The sequence below is a fragment of the Carassius gibelio genome, chromosome A17 (assembly GCF_023724105.1).
Source record: "Carassius gibelio isolate Cgi1373 ecotype wild population from Czech Republic chromosome A17, carGib1.2-hapl.c, whole genome shotgun sequence".
NCBI lineage: Eukaryota > Metazoa > Chordata > Actinopteri > Cypriniformes > Cyprinidae > Carassius > Carassius gibelio.
In genome coordinates this window covers 5,440,653-5,456,508 of record NC_068387.1, presented here as the reverse complement: position 1 = coordinate 5,456,508, position 15,856 = coordinate 5,440,653, and the positions used below count along the sequence as shown (strand labels likewise).

Genomic DNA, 15,856 nt, shown 5'->3' with positions numbered 1-15,856 from the left:
TTCTCTCTCTCTATTGTAGTGTTAGTTAAGGCATGGTCTCTGTCGGTCCACTTTGACTCGATCGGGTTGCATGCTCCAGGGCTGCTGATATAACTGCACTGACAGACCTTTCACTCTTTGTGTTTGTCCTGATTTGTGTTATTTTACAGTCACTCTTTCTGCAGTTACACTGAAACGCCAGAAGGTGGTGACAGTCGGCTGTATTTACGAGGCAGTCAGACTACATTTGGTGAACTCCTCTTTGAGATCATTCATGTTCATGTGAGTTATATTCATGTGTGTGGATGGAGTGCAGTATAGACATGTTTGCACTGTTATGTGACCTCCAGCATCGGTCACATCGCTCTCCAGCTGTTCCTGGCTCATTAAAGAACAGTAAAGTGTCTCATGGAGGCGCACTTGTGAATCTCGCTGGGGGTGTTTTGGTGTTATTTTTAGTTTTATTAATACTGTGCCTCATTCCACACAATACAGCAGGAGAGTAGGTGAATTCAAACACGTCTGTCTTTATAACTGAGGCACTGAATCCTAACTCACTTAGGCAGCTTGATCAAGCATACAGGTGCATCTCAATAAATTAGAATATTGTGAAATATGTCATTTGTTTCGGTAATTAAACTCAAATTGTGAAACTCGGGTATTAAAAAAATTTCAATGCTCACAGACTGAAGTAATTTAAGTCTATGGTTATTTTAATTGTGATGATTGTGGCTCACATTTAACAAAAACCCACCTATTCTCAACAAATTCTAATATGGTGACATGCTAATCAGCTAATCAACTCAAAACACCTGCAAAGGTTTCCTGAGTTTTCAGAATGGTCTCTCAGTTTGGTTCATTAGGCTCCAAAATCATGAGGAAGACTGATCTGACAGATGTCCAGAAGATGATCATTGACACCCTTCACAAGGAGGGTAAGATACAAACATTTATTGCCAGAGAAGCTGTTCACAGAGTGCTGTATCCAAGCATGTTAACAGAAAGTTGAGTGGAAGGAAAAAGTGTGGAAGAAAAAGATGCACAAACAGCCGAGGGAACCACAGCCTTATGAGGATTGTCAAGCAAAATCGATTCAAGAATTTAAATTAAATTTTAAATAAACTTTTGCATTTAGCAGTCACTTTTATCTAAAGCAACTTACAACAGTGCATTCAGGCTAAGATTTTTTTATCTAACATGTTCCCTGGGAATCAAACCCACAACCTTGCGCTGCTAACGCAATGCTCTACCACTGAGCCACAGGAACACTTTTCCTTTTTTCCCACTTTTCCAAAGAATTTGAGCGAACAAGGAATGCACTGAGGCTGGGGTCAAGGCATCAAGAGACACCACACACAGACGTGTCAAGAGATTTACTGAACCACAGACAACATCAGAGGAGTCTTACCTTGGATAAGGAGAACTGGACTGTTGCCCACTGGTCCTAAGTCCTCTTTTCAGATGAGAGCAAGTTTTGTATTTCATTTGGAAACCAAGGTCCTAGAGTCGAGGAAGGGTAGAGGGTAAGCTCATAGCCCAAGTTGCTTGAGGTCCAGTGTTAAGTTTCCACAGTCTGTGATGATTTGGGGTGCAATGTCATCTGCTGGTGTTGGTCCATTGTGTTTTTTGAAAACCAAAGTCACTGCACACGTTTACCAAGAAATCTTGGAGCACTTCATGCTTCCTTCTGCTGTCCAGCTTTTTAAAGATGCTGATTTCATTTTCCAGCAGGATTTGTCACCTGCCCACACTGCCAAAGCACGATGACCATGGTGTTGGTCACCAGACCTGAACCCCAGAGAGAATCTACGGACTATCGTCAAGAGGAAGATGAGAAACAAGAGACCAAACAATGCAGATGAGCTGAAGGCCACTGTCACAGAAACCTGGGCTTCCAGACCACCTGAAACTGATCACCTCCACGCCAAGCTGAACTGAGGCAGCAATTAAAGAAAAAGGAGCCCCTAACAAGTATTGAGTACATGTACAGTAAATTAACATACTTTCCAGAAGGACAGCAAATCACTAAAAATGTTTTTATTGGTCTTATGAGGTATTCTAATTAGTTGAAATAGTCATGAATTGGTGGGTTTTTGTTAAATGTGAGCCAAAATCCACACAATTAAAAGAACCAAAGACTTTAACTTCAGTCTGTGTGCATTAAATTAAACGTAATACACCAGTTTCACAATTTGAGTTGATTTACTGAAATAAATTAACTTTTCCATGAAATTTTCCATGACACTAATTTATTGAGATGCACCTGTGTATATTTATTCAGGAATCAACACCATGTTTATTGAACAGGTCTGTGTGCGTCACAATCACAGACTACAGTACTGATCCCAGAGCAGCTCCGCAGCCTGATAGATTGTATAGTGTTTTTAACAGGACACGTCATTACACTGCAGCTTTACAGAGTCTCATGCCTGTGCTGTCCAGCTGTCCACATTTATCAGTGTAGAGCTGCGTGATGATATAGTTTGTCTGCTGATGACAAACTTTATGTGAGAGCACTGTGTATGCAGATGAAGTTGGACATACTTATAATTGTAAGTTTGGGGTTATGAATTTAATATGAAGTGATATGGAATTATGAATCTGTAAGGTTTCAGTTAATAATATAATAAATATTCAGGCTCCTACAGTGTGAAAAAACAGTCAATTTGATGTTGGCTAACTGACGGGGAATAAGCCATAGGGGAATTTAGGTGGCACTTCATCTAGCTATACAGTCAAAACACAATGATAGTATTTAAACACATGTAGGGTCAATTATAATAAGATTTTGTTTATATTTTTCTTTTATGTAAATGCTCTTGAAAAATAACAAAACGATGGTTGTGTGTTTAACTTTGTGATATCCTTTGGTATATCATATGTAATGTGTCAAAAAATACAAATAACATATTGTCAGGCAAGTATAAAAGAAACCACTAGTCATTTACTTATTTTGAAACCTGCTGTTAAAAATAACACATTAAAGCACAGAAACGATTTGTTTAGAACAATACGTATAACGGTCGATCTGGTGTTCTAGTGTAGAGGATGAAGACAATATTTGATCAATCTGATTTGATGTCTTGAGTCCATGGTGTCTTGGTGAGTGTTTTGCCCTTTTAAGTGATGTAAATAAAATAAAATAAATAAATGTATGCATTTAGCAGACGCTTTTATCGAAAGCGACTTACAGTGCATTCAGGCTATCAATTTTTACCTATCATGTGTCCCCAGTGGTGGAGAGTTCAGACATGTTATGGCAAGCCATTTTAACATTAAGTTTACATGCACGTCCTTAAGACGATTATGCTTAATAAGCCAAAAGTGCACTTGGTCATGTAAATCCAGTAACCGTTTTCTTTTATCGGAGTAAGGTCATAAATGGTGTAAGCATAAACCGGTCACAACGGGTAGTTTTTTGCCTTACTCTGATTTCACACGGGATGTAAACATGATAACCCACTTTCTATTGGCTTATTGAAGAGTGCATGTGTGATACATGACAGAAATGCTTCGTTGGTGCAGATATAAGTGCATCTAGACCGAGCAAATGTCTTGCAGTAAAGAAAGAAGAAAATGCATCACTTTCATGACTCAGAAAATGATAAAAATGTGTTCTCATCTGGTGCAGCAGCAGTAGAAGTGTTTCAGTCACAATGCTGTGTTAATAACTGCATGAGAGGATAATATGCGAGCTGTAAGTTTCATGACATGTTGCAAGCTTAATTTAACATCACAAATGTATGGAATACTCTGAGTCAGATACGCAAATGATTATATTTTGATGTCACTACAGGGAAATAACCTGATTTATTAATGAAGTCATTGTAAACGTAGCTTACTTGGGTTGTCTGGTTACTGATGTGCATGTAAACGGGGAAAACTGGTTATTTTAATATATACTAACAAAAAAAAAAAGTTTTCTATCTGCTTATGTAAAAATAATAGTTTATTTTCTATGTGGTTTCCTCAAAAAAGTACATCCATCTCCTTGTTTCTGTTTCCTGTCTAATGTCTCTCTCCTATATGTTGCTGGCTCATTAATACTTGATTACTGGGCAGAAATGCTAATTTAAAAAGTACTAGTATCTACACTGTAAAACCGAACAGGGAAATGAATCAAATGAAATTAGTTAATTGCACTCAAATAATAATGAAAGTTAATTGGACTTAATTTAAATAAGTTCTATAAACTCAAAAAAATTTTGAAATAAGGTGAACTCATAAGATTGAAGTCTTATTTAGTGTGTTTTTACACAAGATTCACACAGAGAGACATAAGTTATTACCTAAATGTGGTGTTATATTAGAATTTACAAAGGTTTATGTTATGTCGGTTTTGTAGTGTTACCGCTGTGGTGAAGAGTAGAGCCTGTGGTTAGGCTGAGGATGGACTTCAGTGTATTTCCCACTTTATATGAGTTGAAAAATAGAGAAAATTTTGAGTGAATTACTCCCTAATTATAAGTTGAGAAATATCAATATTTATAAGATAACATTGAGATAATTTAAGGCAACTGGAAATGTAATTTAAAATTTTATGTAAAATTAAAACATTTAAAAACATCACTTAAATGTTTATGTGTAACATTACAAAATATTTTTTGAGTTCTGTGAACTTATTAGGGTTTACAGTTATTAAGTTCAGGATATTAGGATATGGGTCTAGAAGTTACTAGTAACTAAAAAAATAAGTGATTTTATTTTCTTAACAAGAAGAATATAATTAAATACTAGTCACTATTAGAATAAGTGCTGGTATCTAATAAATAAACTAGTAACGTTATCTAATGAATAAGTAGTAGTAACTTTACAAAAGGCAGCTTCCTAAAGAATAAACACTAGTAAGCTCCCTAAAGAATAATCATCAGTAGCTAAAGAATAAGCACTAGTATCCTACTTAATGGAAAAGATACTTTGTATCTTAAAAATAAGTACTAGTACAGCTAATAGATTAAATGTTAAAACGGCTTGCCATACAGCGGTTCAGACGCGTCCTCTCTCTCCTGCGCTCCGCGTCATTCAGCTCGCACGCTCCGCTCCGTTCTGACGCTCGAGCCGCTGATATCTTCATTGCTTCATGAAACGAGGAGACTTTTTAACATGTCTACGAAGGCAGAGCAATGTAAGTATGACGACGCTTTCTCCTGTGTTATATATGGAATAATATATGAAATAAAAGATGGAATATATAGAATCTCGATGGGAGCGGCGTTGTTTCGGCAGCAGCCAGAATGAGCGCATATGTGTTGTGTGTAGACATAAATACTGTACAGTACGAAGGGTAGAAATGTTAGAGTTTTACAATAACAGCTTACAGTAAGTTTTCAGACTCAGATCATGATAATGTGTTGCAGAAGACAGAAGATGTGATGTATTTTTTCAAGGTCGAATCGTCAGGTCATGCCTGCAGTCAAACACAAGCTCGAGCTGTGGTGCAAACGCAGATGAACTGCAGGTGTGTGTTCATCTGATCTCACTGAAGGACAGGGTTATTTGGAGACATCAGTAGATGGTTGATGTCTGTGATGCTGGAGATGAGCAGTGCTGTCCGATAGGGGGCGACTCTCGCTTTCTGTCGGCTTTATTGACCAACAGTCTGTCCACCTGAAAAATAAGCATCCGCGCAAACTATAGCGAATTATAATATAAAACAATGCGAATGATTTGACTGATCGTTCATACTGCTATTCAAACACAGTCATGTAGTCCAGAACAGGTGCAGTGAAGCTTAAATCGAGCCCCTTCTGTTTGTGAAGTGATCCCCATCATATGTAACACCTGATCCCTGTTCGACACATCATGCTTCACGGATCTGTGCTCAATAACATCAATCTAATCTGGTCTAGTCTCACGAACAAGATGATATAACTGACTGTATATCATGCTGAGATGTAGATGAGCATTTAGTCTATAACTCAGCAGTCTTCGAGGGTTCATCCAGGTTTGTTCAGATCTGGCCTGTGGCCTGTGTTGTAATTATGTTATGGACTCATCATGGTAGCTCATAATGTAATAATAATCCATGATTTATAACCACATAACCTAATAAATTACATACATAATGTGTACAACATGTAAAATAAATATTCATACATAGGCAACAATACATAAAACATACTGTATTTCTTTACAATAGTCCATATTTCTATTTTAATCTAGATCATTACTCACAGAAAGCACAATGCCATTTTTCTTTACACAGAATTTGACCTTTTTAAAGCATTTTACATCACTAAGAATCAGAAATATTCTGTTGTCTTTAAACTTGCATCAGTGTCTGTTCCTCGCATGAACTCACAATACTTACTAGATCGTCAGTATGGACAAGGGTTGAGATCGTGTTATGTTTAATGTCAGTTTGGAGCTTGACAGACACAGTCCCTGTTCTCTCTCATTATACAGAAAACAGATATGCAGACATTCACTGTTTTAACACAATGATTATTTTGAGCTACTTGTTTCAATGAATTGGATCATTTATTCAACCATTGCCACAATTATGAAACAAACTGTTTTTTTTTATTTATTCTTATGCTACTCCAAATCCATCATTTTCCTTTGTGAAGTGATGAGGTCGCCGTGATTTTGCCAAGTAAGACATGTTCCTGGACCAACATTACTGTCCAATAAACAGACTTAACCCACTCCCTACCACTAAACCTGACCCCACTCATCATTTATTCCTCAAATCAGAGGGCAATGATAGCTGATTAACAAGTGTGTAGAAGCACCTAACCCTGATGGTTATCCTAAAACAGATGTTTCCTGAAAGGTTATCCCTCAGTTCTGATTGGTTGATTGGAGGATCGTGTTGAACTTGATGAAGTGAAGAAGTCCCCTGCTGACAGCTCTGAGCTGGATCACTTCTGTCTTCCTCAGAAACGTCTGATCTTATTATTATCCCGTTGTAAGACAGAAAACAATGTGATAAGAGCTAAAAATTGAAGCAAAACATCTTCACCCGGTGTGAGAAATAAAAGCTTGCTCCAGGAGTCATCATGACACATCTGAGCTCCAGCGGTTCCTTCACTGCGTTCATCTGACAGTCCAAACGGTCTGGTGTGGAACAACTCCCTCGAAATGAGAGCTAGTTAGAAAACCTGTCTCATTTCTACTATAATGCGGTGAAAATACAGATGTCAGTTTGAGAGAGATGTTCACTTACTGATTTCTTCATCAACAGCACAAAGCAGCAGCAGCAGTGGAGTGTTGAACACTATTGAATGTTAATTATGTGTCACTTTGCTCTTTGTTTAGTTGGCTCTAAGATTCGATACTTGCAAGAGTATCACAACCGTGTGCTTCACAATATTTACCCAGTGCCATCGGGAACAGACATTGCAAACACTCTGAAATACTTTTCCCAGACCCTGCTCAGGTAAGTGCACTACACTGGAAATATAGGTGAAACACTGCAAATGTTGCCTTCTAGTGATAGACAGGACTAGTTTCATGATTTCAGAGCAGATGAATGTCTCTTCTTCTATGTAAATCTGATCATTCCTATAGCCACTGAGACTTTAGAGCTCTATTTTATAATCAGATATACGCAGGAACCTCATGCATGCCAGAAGTACACATTTTGGATGAATTGTTTAAAGAGAAAGAGACTTGAACTGTATTTCAAACACTATCAGGGAAGTCCTGAGTCGAGTATTGGTTTTGTTTGTCCTTAATATTTGTCTTTTAAATGTCAGTAATTATAGTCAGACTCATGAGTTCATGTAATGTGTAAGAGCTCTTCCTCATGTTCACATATATCAGTAGAAAGAGTCTAATAAAGGTGCATGCTGGATGAAGTCTAGCATCTGAGAACAGTATGTAGTCCTGTGTATCTGTGATTCCTGTTATGTTTTTGTTTGTCACTGTTTGTGTGTTAAAGGATCTTGTTGTCATGAAGGGTTGATAATGAAAGCACTGTCAGTGATATGAAATACTGATTCCCACAGTATTCAGTGGGTTTGAGGTGTTTAGGGAGTTTGAACCACCTCTCATTCCCAGCCAGACAGGGCTGACATGTGTAGCTTTGATAATAGACCGTGTGAGAAATACTGCACCATCCTGTTGTATGTAACGCACATCCAACTACGTTCTCCTCTCCCTCCAAGACCATCACAGACCAAATTACTGCTGAGGTAGAAGCTGACAGGGGACAGCAGACACAAACACCCTCCACATCCCTCCACAAACATGACACATTGCTTTCGAAACCAGTGTATTCCTTTTCCATTACAGTTCTCCCCAGCCGTAGACTAGTGACATTTCTGTTAGAACTGAAATCCATATGCCTGTCGAACCATTATTTCTCTTCCCCAAAATGATACTGAGGCAGTATCATAATGTATTTACATACAGACATTCTTTTTGACGGTGCAATAAACATGTGTTGTGACCAGGGAGCTTTTAGTCTAACCTCACATACATGTTTATTACTGGCTGAAGCATGTTTCTGAAGTGTCATCTCTGTATCGTCCTCAAAACTAATTATTTCGAGATTGCTTTCATCTCTGACAGCCCCTCCATTGCTCGATATTTCCCATGTGGCTCTTTGGCCTCCTGATTGGCCCGCGCCGCCTGTCCTCTGGGGATTGGCCGTTCGGAGGACGCGGCGCGAGCGTCTCAAAGCTCGTTCCTCTGGCGAAGTACGGGGCTGCCACTGAAAACATGCCATTTTTTATATTTTTGCTCCTTGTCACCAGATACGCATGAGATGCAGTGATCGTCGCCTGTTTCGCAAGCGCAAGCGCTGCTTGAGTTTCGGTCCAAATCAAAAGCCAGCTTTTCTTAAATGCATAGACAGTAATGGCACGTCCAAAGCAAATTCCAAAGTCTGTGGAGACACTGCATCCTATGTGGGGAATATCTGGGTTTGGTTCTTTTCTACTTACGCTGTCTCTGTAGAGCCATTTCAATGTAATGTGCTGTTTCTTTGTGTCTTTGTTGTCTCTTTTTTTCCCCTGTTCCCCTCCCTCCCCCCCACCCCTCCCTCGGAGCAGCATCCTGTCCCGTACAGGCAGAAAGGAGAGCCAGGAAGCTTCCAATTTGGCCGTGCCCATGACCATGTGTCTTTTTCCTGTGCCATTCCCACTCACCCCATCTCTAAGACCACAAGTCAGTTCCATCAACCCTACAGTTACTCGATCCCTCCTTTACAGCGTTCTGCGGGACGCCCCGGCCGACCGGGGTGGTGGCACCCAGCAGAGTCGGGAGGTTCAGATCTCAGATTACCCCTCACTGGACTATCAGGGGCTCTATGCCACCCTCGTCTCCTTGCTTGACCTGGTGCCCCTGCTGCAGCACGGTCAGCACGGTGAGTCCTCCCGAAACACTTCTCTGACCCTATCAGAGGAGAGACAGTATGACACGCATTGTAAAATACATCACTCCAAATAAGGATTGCTGCTAGATGGGTGCTGATTACCATCCAAACAAATCGCTCAGTCTTCTACCAATCAGTTCTGTCACGGCACACTGTCTGTCCAAAAATCATCATTCTGTCCTCATTCACTCCCCCTCATGTTGTTGTCTGCTGTGGAACATGAAAGAAGATACTCTGAGAAATGTCTCAGAAAAGTCAACAGTCAGGTGACTGGTTACTAATATTCTTGAAGTATCTTCTTTTGTGTTCTGCAGAAGAGAGTCATTCAGGTTTGGGAGCACATGAGGGGAATAAATGCTGACCGAATAAACTCTGTGAACTCTGACCTCTTTGAGATCCTCTGTGTTTCTCGGGAAATTAAAAGAATCTAAAAAATAGAACATTGCTGCATCTTATTAATCAGCCAATATTTAACCATTTTGAGATTATCGCCAGGAATTGTGCTTTCCATCTAGCATCCATTTAAAAAAAATAGTGCTCTTTTAAAAGTCCAGTTTTATCTCTTCTATCTGTTGGCAGATAAATAAAATCAAGTATGCCATTAATTGCTTTCGTTTTATAATTACTTATCTCAACAATGTGCATGAGTCTTAACTACTTCTATCTCTGTCATCTGTCTTTACCATAAAGAGCTTTGACTGGATAACCACATTATCACCGTATAGTAACATACAGTATACCCGTCTTTCATTGTGCAGCATCTGTACACAAATGAACACACAGTAACAAAGCTTTAAATGTCACTGTACTGTTCAGAGATGAGCTAGTAAAGCCGTATGCATCTCTAGAAGACATGATGCTCATTCGTTCATCTGTTTGTCTTTCAGATCTGGGACAGGCCATATTTTACACCACAACATGCCTCCTGCCTTTTCTTAGTGATGATATTCTCAGCACTTTACCCTACACCATGATCTCCACTTTAGCCACCTTTCCTCCTTTCCTGCACAAAGACATCATAGAGTACCTGAGCACGTCCTTCCTGCCCATGGCCATACGTGAGTACACGACTAACTGTATTTGTGTGAATATGAGAGATGTTTCTTCAAAGAAAGAGTCAGAGAATGGCTTCAGTATTTGAGCAATCACAGTTTGAGCTTCCGGTAGAGCACATTTCTGGTTTGATTAGCAGCAACCACTAATACATGCAGCACCATGTCACAATTGTGCACTGTACAGTAAGAAGATGATTTTTGTGTTGCAGTGGGTTCGACTCGAAGAGAGGGTGGCGTCCCAGCGTATGTCAATCTGTCTGCCTCCTCCATGCTGATGGTCGCCATGCAGTACACTTCCAATCCAGGTACATACGCATTTATCAGCCTGCAAGTAAGTTTCTTCTGGTGTCAGTCTCTATAATAGTGTAGCTGTTTCCGTACAGAACGGGTCTGGGCTCTAACTGTTTCTCTGTTTGTCTTCAGTATACCACTGTCAGCTTTTGGAGTGTCTCATGAAATACAAGCAGGAAGTATGGAAGGTATGCTTTGGTTCTTCGTGTCTTATTGGACATTTTTCCAAAAGCACTTTTCACTGACTCGGAGATCACTGTGTTTTTAAAGGATCTTCTATACGTCATATCCTACGGCCCATCCCAAGTCAAACCTCCAGCTGTTCAAATGCTCTTCCATTACTGGCCCAATCTGAAGCCTCCGGGTGCCATCAGTGAGTACAGAGGCCTGCAGTACACAGGTGAGGTGTTTGACTGAATTCGCCAAACCATGCGACAAATTGTTAGTTTCAGTCAACCAGGTCAAACAATAATGTCAGCATGTATTTCTAGCATCTCAGGATTGTGGTTTACATGCTCAAACACATTTAAATTCAGGCAGATATTCGCTTTGTGAATTATCCATTCAGTTATATATTATTTTGGGTTGTTTATTGTCATCAATGTTTTGTTCAGTGAATGTGACAGTCTTGCATTGATAAGGTCTTAATAGATTAGGGACAGGGAATCTTGTTCCCTGAAAAAGGGGAAGAAAAAATTAATAAATTTGATATACAGCTAAGTGTGGTGATGTTACCCATCCAAAGTGAACACACACATACCGTAAACACACACCCGGAGCAGTGGGCATCATTAATGCTGCGGCGCCCGGGGAGCAGTTGAGGATTCAGTGTCTTGATCAAGTGCACCTCAGTCGTGGTGTTGAAGGTGGAGAGAGCACCATACATTAACTCCCCCCACCTACAATTCCTGCCGGACCGAGACTCAAACTCACAAACTTTAGATTGCAAGTCCGACTCTCTAACCATTAGGCCACAACTAATGGAAAGGCATAACTTTAGGTTTGTCTGAAGAGATTATTGAGGTGCAGCATCTCATTCCTGCTTTTTCAGAGAACAGGGTTACAGTTAAATAACCTATCAAAAGCTGTGTGTGGGGAGGTATGTTTTAATATAGGTTTTTAATATATGGAAAACGGCCAATTTTATATACGTCACATATTAAAAACCTATATCAATAATACAAAATTCTAGTATTGTGCAATAAACCGATTATGCAATACTAGAATGCAGAACAAAAGCACCTCAAAACAGAAACTCAAAGAGAAATTAAAGACTTTGACTTAACACAAGGAAAACTTTCTGTTCTTTCTTTTAGGGCTGCTCCGATCATCGGCCGATCGTTAATGCGCATCTCGTCAGTAAAGCCGGTTTTCTAATCAGCGGTTAATTCCATCAGGTGCGTGATTTCACATAGAGCAGCTGTTACTACACAGAGCCGTTGTTAACTAAATAAACGCTGAAAATGAATGTGGATTTGCGCATCCTCTCAGTTAACAACGGCTCTGTGTAGTAACAGCTGCTCTATGTGAAATCACGCACCTGATGGAATTAACCGCTGATTAGAAAACCGGCTTTACTGACGAGATGCACATTAACGATCGGCCGATCGTGATCGGAGCAGCCCTAAAAGAAAGAACAGGGTTTCTGCTTGTAAACAAAAACATTTTATTCTAGCTTCATGAATTCTTTTTTAAAACACTTTAATGTCTTTCATAAAAAAATAAAGAAATAACATGTTGAACAAAAATCTGAAAAAAGACTATGAATTGGATTCAGAATGATAATAAAAACATAGATGAGTCAACCAACACCCCAAAGCTTGACTGTAATTATTACCTCTTCATTGGTCTGTTTTGATGCTGTTTCATGTCAGATGATCCTCTTACATGTGTTAGTATCTGGTGTTTCTTTTTTCTTCTTCACTTGTGTTGTGTTGTGTTTTTTTTGTAAATTCTGTGCAGACGATGTGTACTAGCGCCCTCTAGTGTATAATAGTGAAAACATGGATTCTAGGAGTATAGCTCAAATATATTTACAATTTTTGTAAGTATAAGTCAAGTATACTTAAATGTCCTTTTAAACATATTTCTGAGGAGTACATAAAGCCAGTTTCTGAGAAATACATAAAAAGTAAACTAAAAGAATACGTTCCTATTTGTAGTTTAAAATAAGTTTATTAATAGCACACTTGAATAAACTTCTTTTTCGTAAAGGACACAAACTGTATCCTGTATCCTCTTTCTATGATCCTTATGACCCAAAGAGGGATATTTGGCTGCCAACTTCCCTGAAAGAGGCACTAGTTTCGATACTTCAGTTTGCAGGTGGGGGTGTTAGATGTTTAGTGTCCTGAAACATTTGCAGAAAACTTACTCTCTGTGGGAATATCTCTGCAATGATTGTAGAAGCAGACAAACTGTGGGATGAATTTGAGAGAGGTTCACTGATTGACTGATAGTTCTGATGCAACTGTCCCATCTGATTCAGTCTGATTAGGTGAACTGGTGGAAAGATTCACAAAAAAGAACTGTACCAAATAATGATATGTTTACAGACTGGACATCACTGCTCCAGTGGCTTGAGACAGACCTTCTTCTGAAATGTAGACATTATTTGTGTGTTTTGTTCTTTACGTACCAGCCTGGAACCCCATTCACTGCCAACACCTGGAGTGTCAGAACTCTATTAATAAGCCGGCGGTGAAGGTACTGTGACTCTTTACTGCTGACATTCTTTCATTTAGTTCTTTTGCACTTATTTTCTTCGAAGTCTAATCAAAATGTTGTAGATATTGTGGGATTTTTTTAGGGAGCACATATTTCAGTGCACTGAAAGGATTTTGTGACTGAAGGTCTTTGCATACCGAGTCTGAAATGTTCACTTGTATTTTTCTGTTTTTTTGTACCACCCTTTCCTATCAAGATGCAATGATCGGATGTGAAAACGCAGAAAATCGAACCTGATCCAAAAAATGTATAAACATGATTGACACAACGTGAGGCTGTATTTATTTTTACACATGCGAAAATGCACAAACACAAAAATGTAGGACTCCGTGTGCAAAGACCTTCAGACAATAACTTCAAAGCATACAAATGTCCAGAATAATAAAAAAAATAGAGCCCAGGTACTGATTGATTGTCTTTATGTCTGTAAATATTTGCTCTGTGTAATGAAACGTAGAAACAGAGCAGGAAGAGACATGCTGTAACTCAATTACCAGGAGGAACTAATGACCTTGTTACCTCTCGTCAAACACAGATACTGAGATCAGTGCATGCACAATATGCTGTTTATTTGAGAAGATATTCAAAACCAACAGATTGTTATCAGATCTAGTGAGGTTGTGAGGTAAAAATAATAATAATTATAATTATTATGACATGTCAAGTCAAGTCACCTTTATTTGTATAGCACTTTATACATTACTGATTGTGAGAAAGCAGTTTACAGTGTTGAACAGGGAAATAGTCTGTCAATAATGCAAGATGACAATAACATTCATTTTTCAGTTCATTTATGATTCAGTGATGTCATCATCCAGTTCAGCTCTCGTCCAATAGCGTCTGTGCAATCATCCAAAATTATGCTTCGCCCTGAGATACTTCTCAAAGGCAATATCTCATTCACACAACACTAAAATTGAGGAAAAGACAAAAAAAGGAGAAAAGAAAACAGACAAAATATAATAGCTATGCAAAATACTCTAGACATAACTCTTGTATTTTACTAGTGTCTCTTGTACTGTTGGAACCGTTGTGAGAGTGGGGAGTGACTGTGTCTCCGTCCGTGTGCTTTCAGATGTGTATTGATCCAACGCTCTCGGTGGCACTGGGGGACAAACCTCCACCGCTGTACATCTGTGAGGAGTGCAGCCAGAGGATCGCTGGGTAAGTGCTTCATTTGAGCGCTTCAGTGTGTGTCTGCTGCAGTACTGTAGTGAATATCTAGAGTCATCTGCTCAGCCTTCAGCTGTACATCTCACCTTAAAGGAGTCCTCTTTAATAAGGTCTTTTTATCTTATAATTGTGTTTAGTGAGGAAAGAAAATGAAACCCATGATTAAATTGTGTTTCTGGCTTATTTTGCTGATTTTGTTGTTTGTATCTCACTTTGGTAAACGTCCCTATTTAAAAAGAAAGAAAGACAGGGTGTTTGATGGGACAGAGAGACAGGAGCAGAGCGCAGGCTGGGAAAGAGCGGTCTGTTTGTCTCCCGTCGGTCAGCTCAGATTAGATGATCAGATCTTCAGCTAGAGAAGGAAATGTGAGCATGTGTGTGTTCCTCATCTTCTGGGATCTTCCACAGCGATCATGCTGAGTGGCTCGTTGATGTGCTTTTACCACAAGGTCAGTGGCACATCCTCCTTATAAAACTATAACTTCATACACTGGTGTATTACTCACAGGAATAGTCCACCCAAAAATGATAATTCTGTCATCCTTTACCATAAAGTTCAATTTGATATGATTAGTTAGCATGAACTATCAATGAACAGCTTCACAGCATTTATTAATCCAGACTAATGTTAAATTATAAATAAATGATTGTTAATTCATGCTTGTTCATAAGAATGTAGATTTATGCTTGAAATGCTAGATGAATAAATGCTGTGAAAGTAAAGCTAACGTGTCTTATCTTATTCTTGTCTTGTATTATAACAATGCCCCTTATGATTTCATCCTTACAGCTGAAATTTCTGCTATATGTCAGAAGAAGGTAAGCCCGGTGTGTGTGTGTGTGTGTGTGTCCATGTCATCATCTCTAGGTCATCTATTATCAGCTCATAGCAGCACATTTCATCTATAAATGCTGTACGCATGAAGAGCCATATTCTGTTCCTCTGCAGCTGATCAGATGAAGTGTCCAGTTTCTGTGCTGCTCATCACGTGTTCATTGACCGTCTCTCACAGAACTGCAGCTCTCACGTCAGGCGCGCCGTCGTCACCTGCTTCTCAGCGGGATGCTGCGGTCGCCACGGCAACCGGCCCGTGCGCTACTGCAAGCGTTGTCATGTGAACCACCACAGCAGCGAGGTGGGGGCGTCAGCGGAGACGCACCTGTACCAGACGTCTCCTCCACCCATCAACACCCGCGAGTGCGGCGCTGAGGAGCTGGTGTGCACCGTGGAGGCAGTGATCAGGTGATGTGAAGAGGACACACTAGATATACAACACTAATACAGTGGCAGCACAGTCTCACCAAAGCT

General features: G+C 39.6%; 1 protein-coding gene across 1 annotated transcript in view; it reads left to right on the top strand.

Moving 5' to 3' along the window:
• Positions 1-5,000: 5,000 nt before the first annotated feature.
• Positions 5,001-15,856, top strand: part of LOC127933235 (protein unc-79 homolog) — a 40,292-nt gene continuing 29,436 nt past the window's right edge. The window contains exons 1-12 of the mRNA XM_052530054.1: positions 5,001-5,104; positions 7,240-7,360; positions 8,979-9,292; positions 10,189-10,359; positions 10,566-10,661; positions 10,780-10,835; positions 10,918-11,047; positions 13,289-13,353; positions 14,450-14,538; positions 14,956-14,996; positions 15,338-15,366; positions 15,561-15,790. Coding sequence (XP_052386014.1) covers positions 5,083-5,104; positions 7,240-7,360; positions 8,979-9,292; positions 10,189-10,359; positions 10,566-10,661; positions 10,780-10,835; positions 10,918-11,047; positions 13,289-13,353; positions 14,450-14,538; positions 14,956-14,996; positions 15,338-15,366; positions 15,561-15,790 — 1,364 coding nt within the window. The 5' untranslated portion in view covers positions 5,001-5,082. The remainder of the gene's footprint in view (positions 5,105-7,239; positions 7,361-8,978; positions 9,293-10,188; positions 10,360-10,565; positions 10,662-10,779; positions 10,836-10,917; positions 11,048-13,288; positions 13,354-14,449; positions 14,539-14,955; positions 14,997-15,337; positions 15,367-15,560; positions 15,791-15,856) is intronic.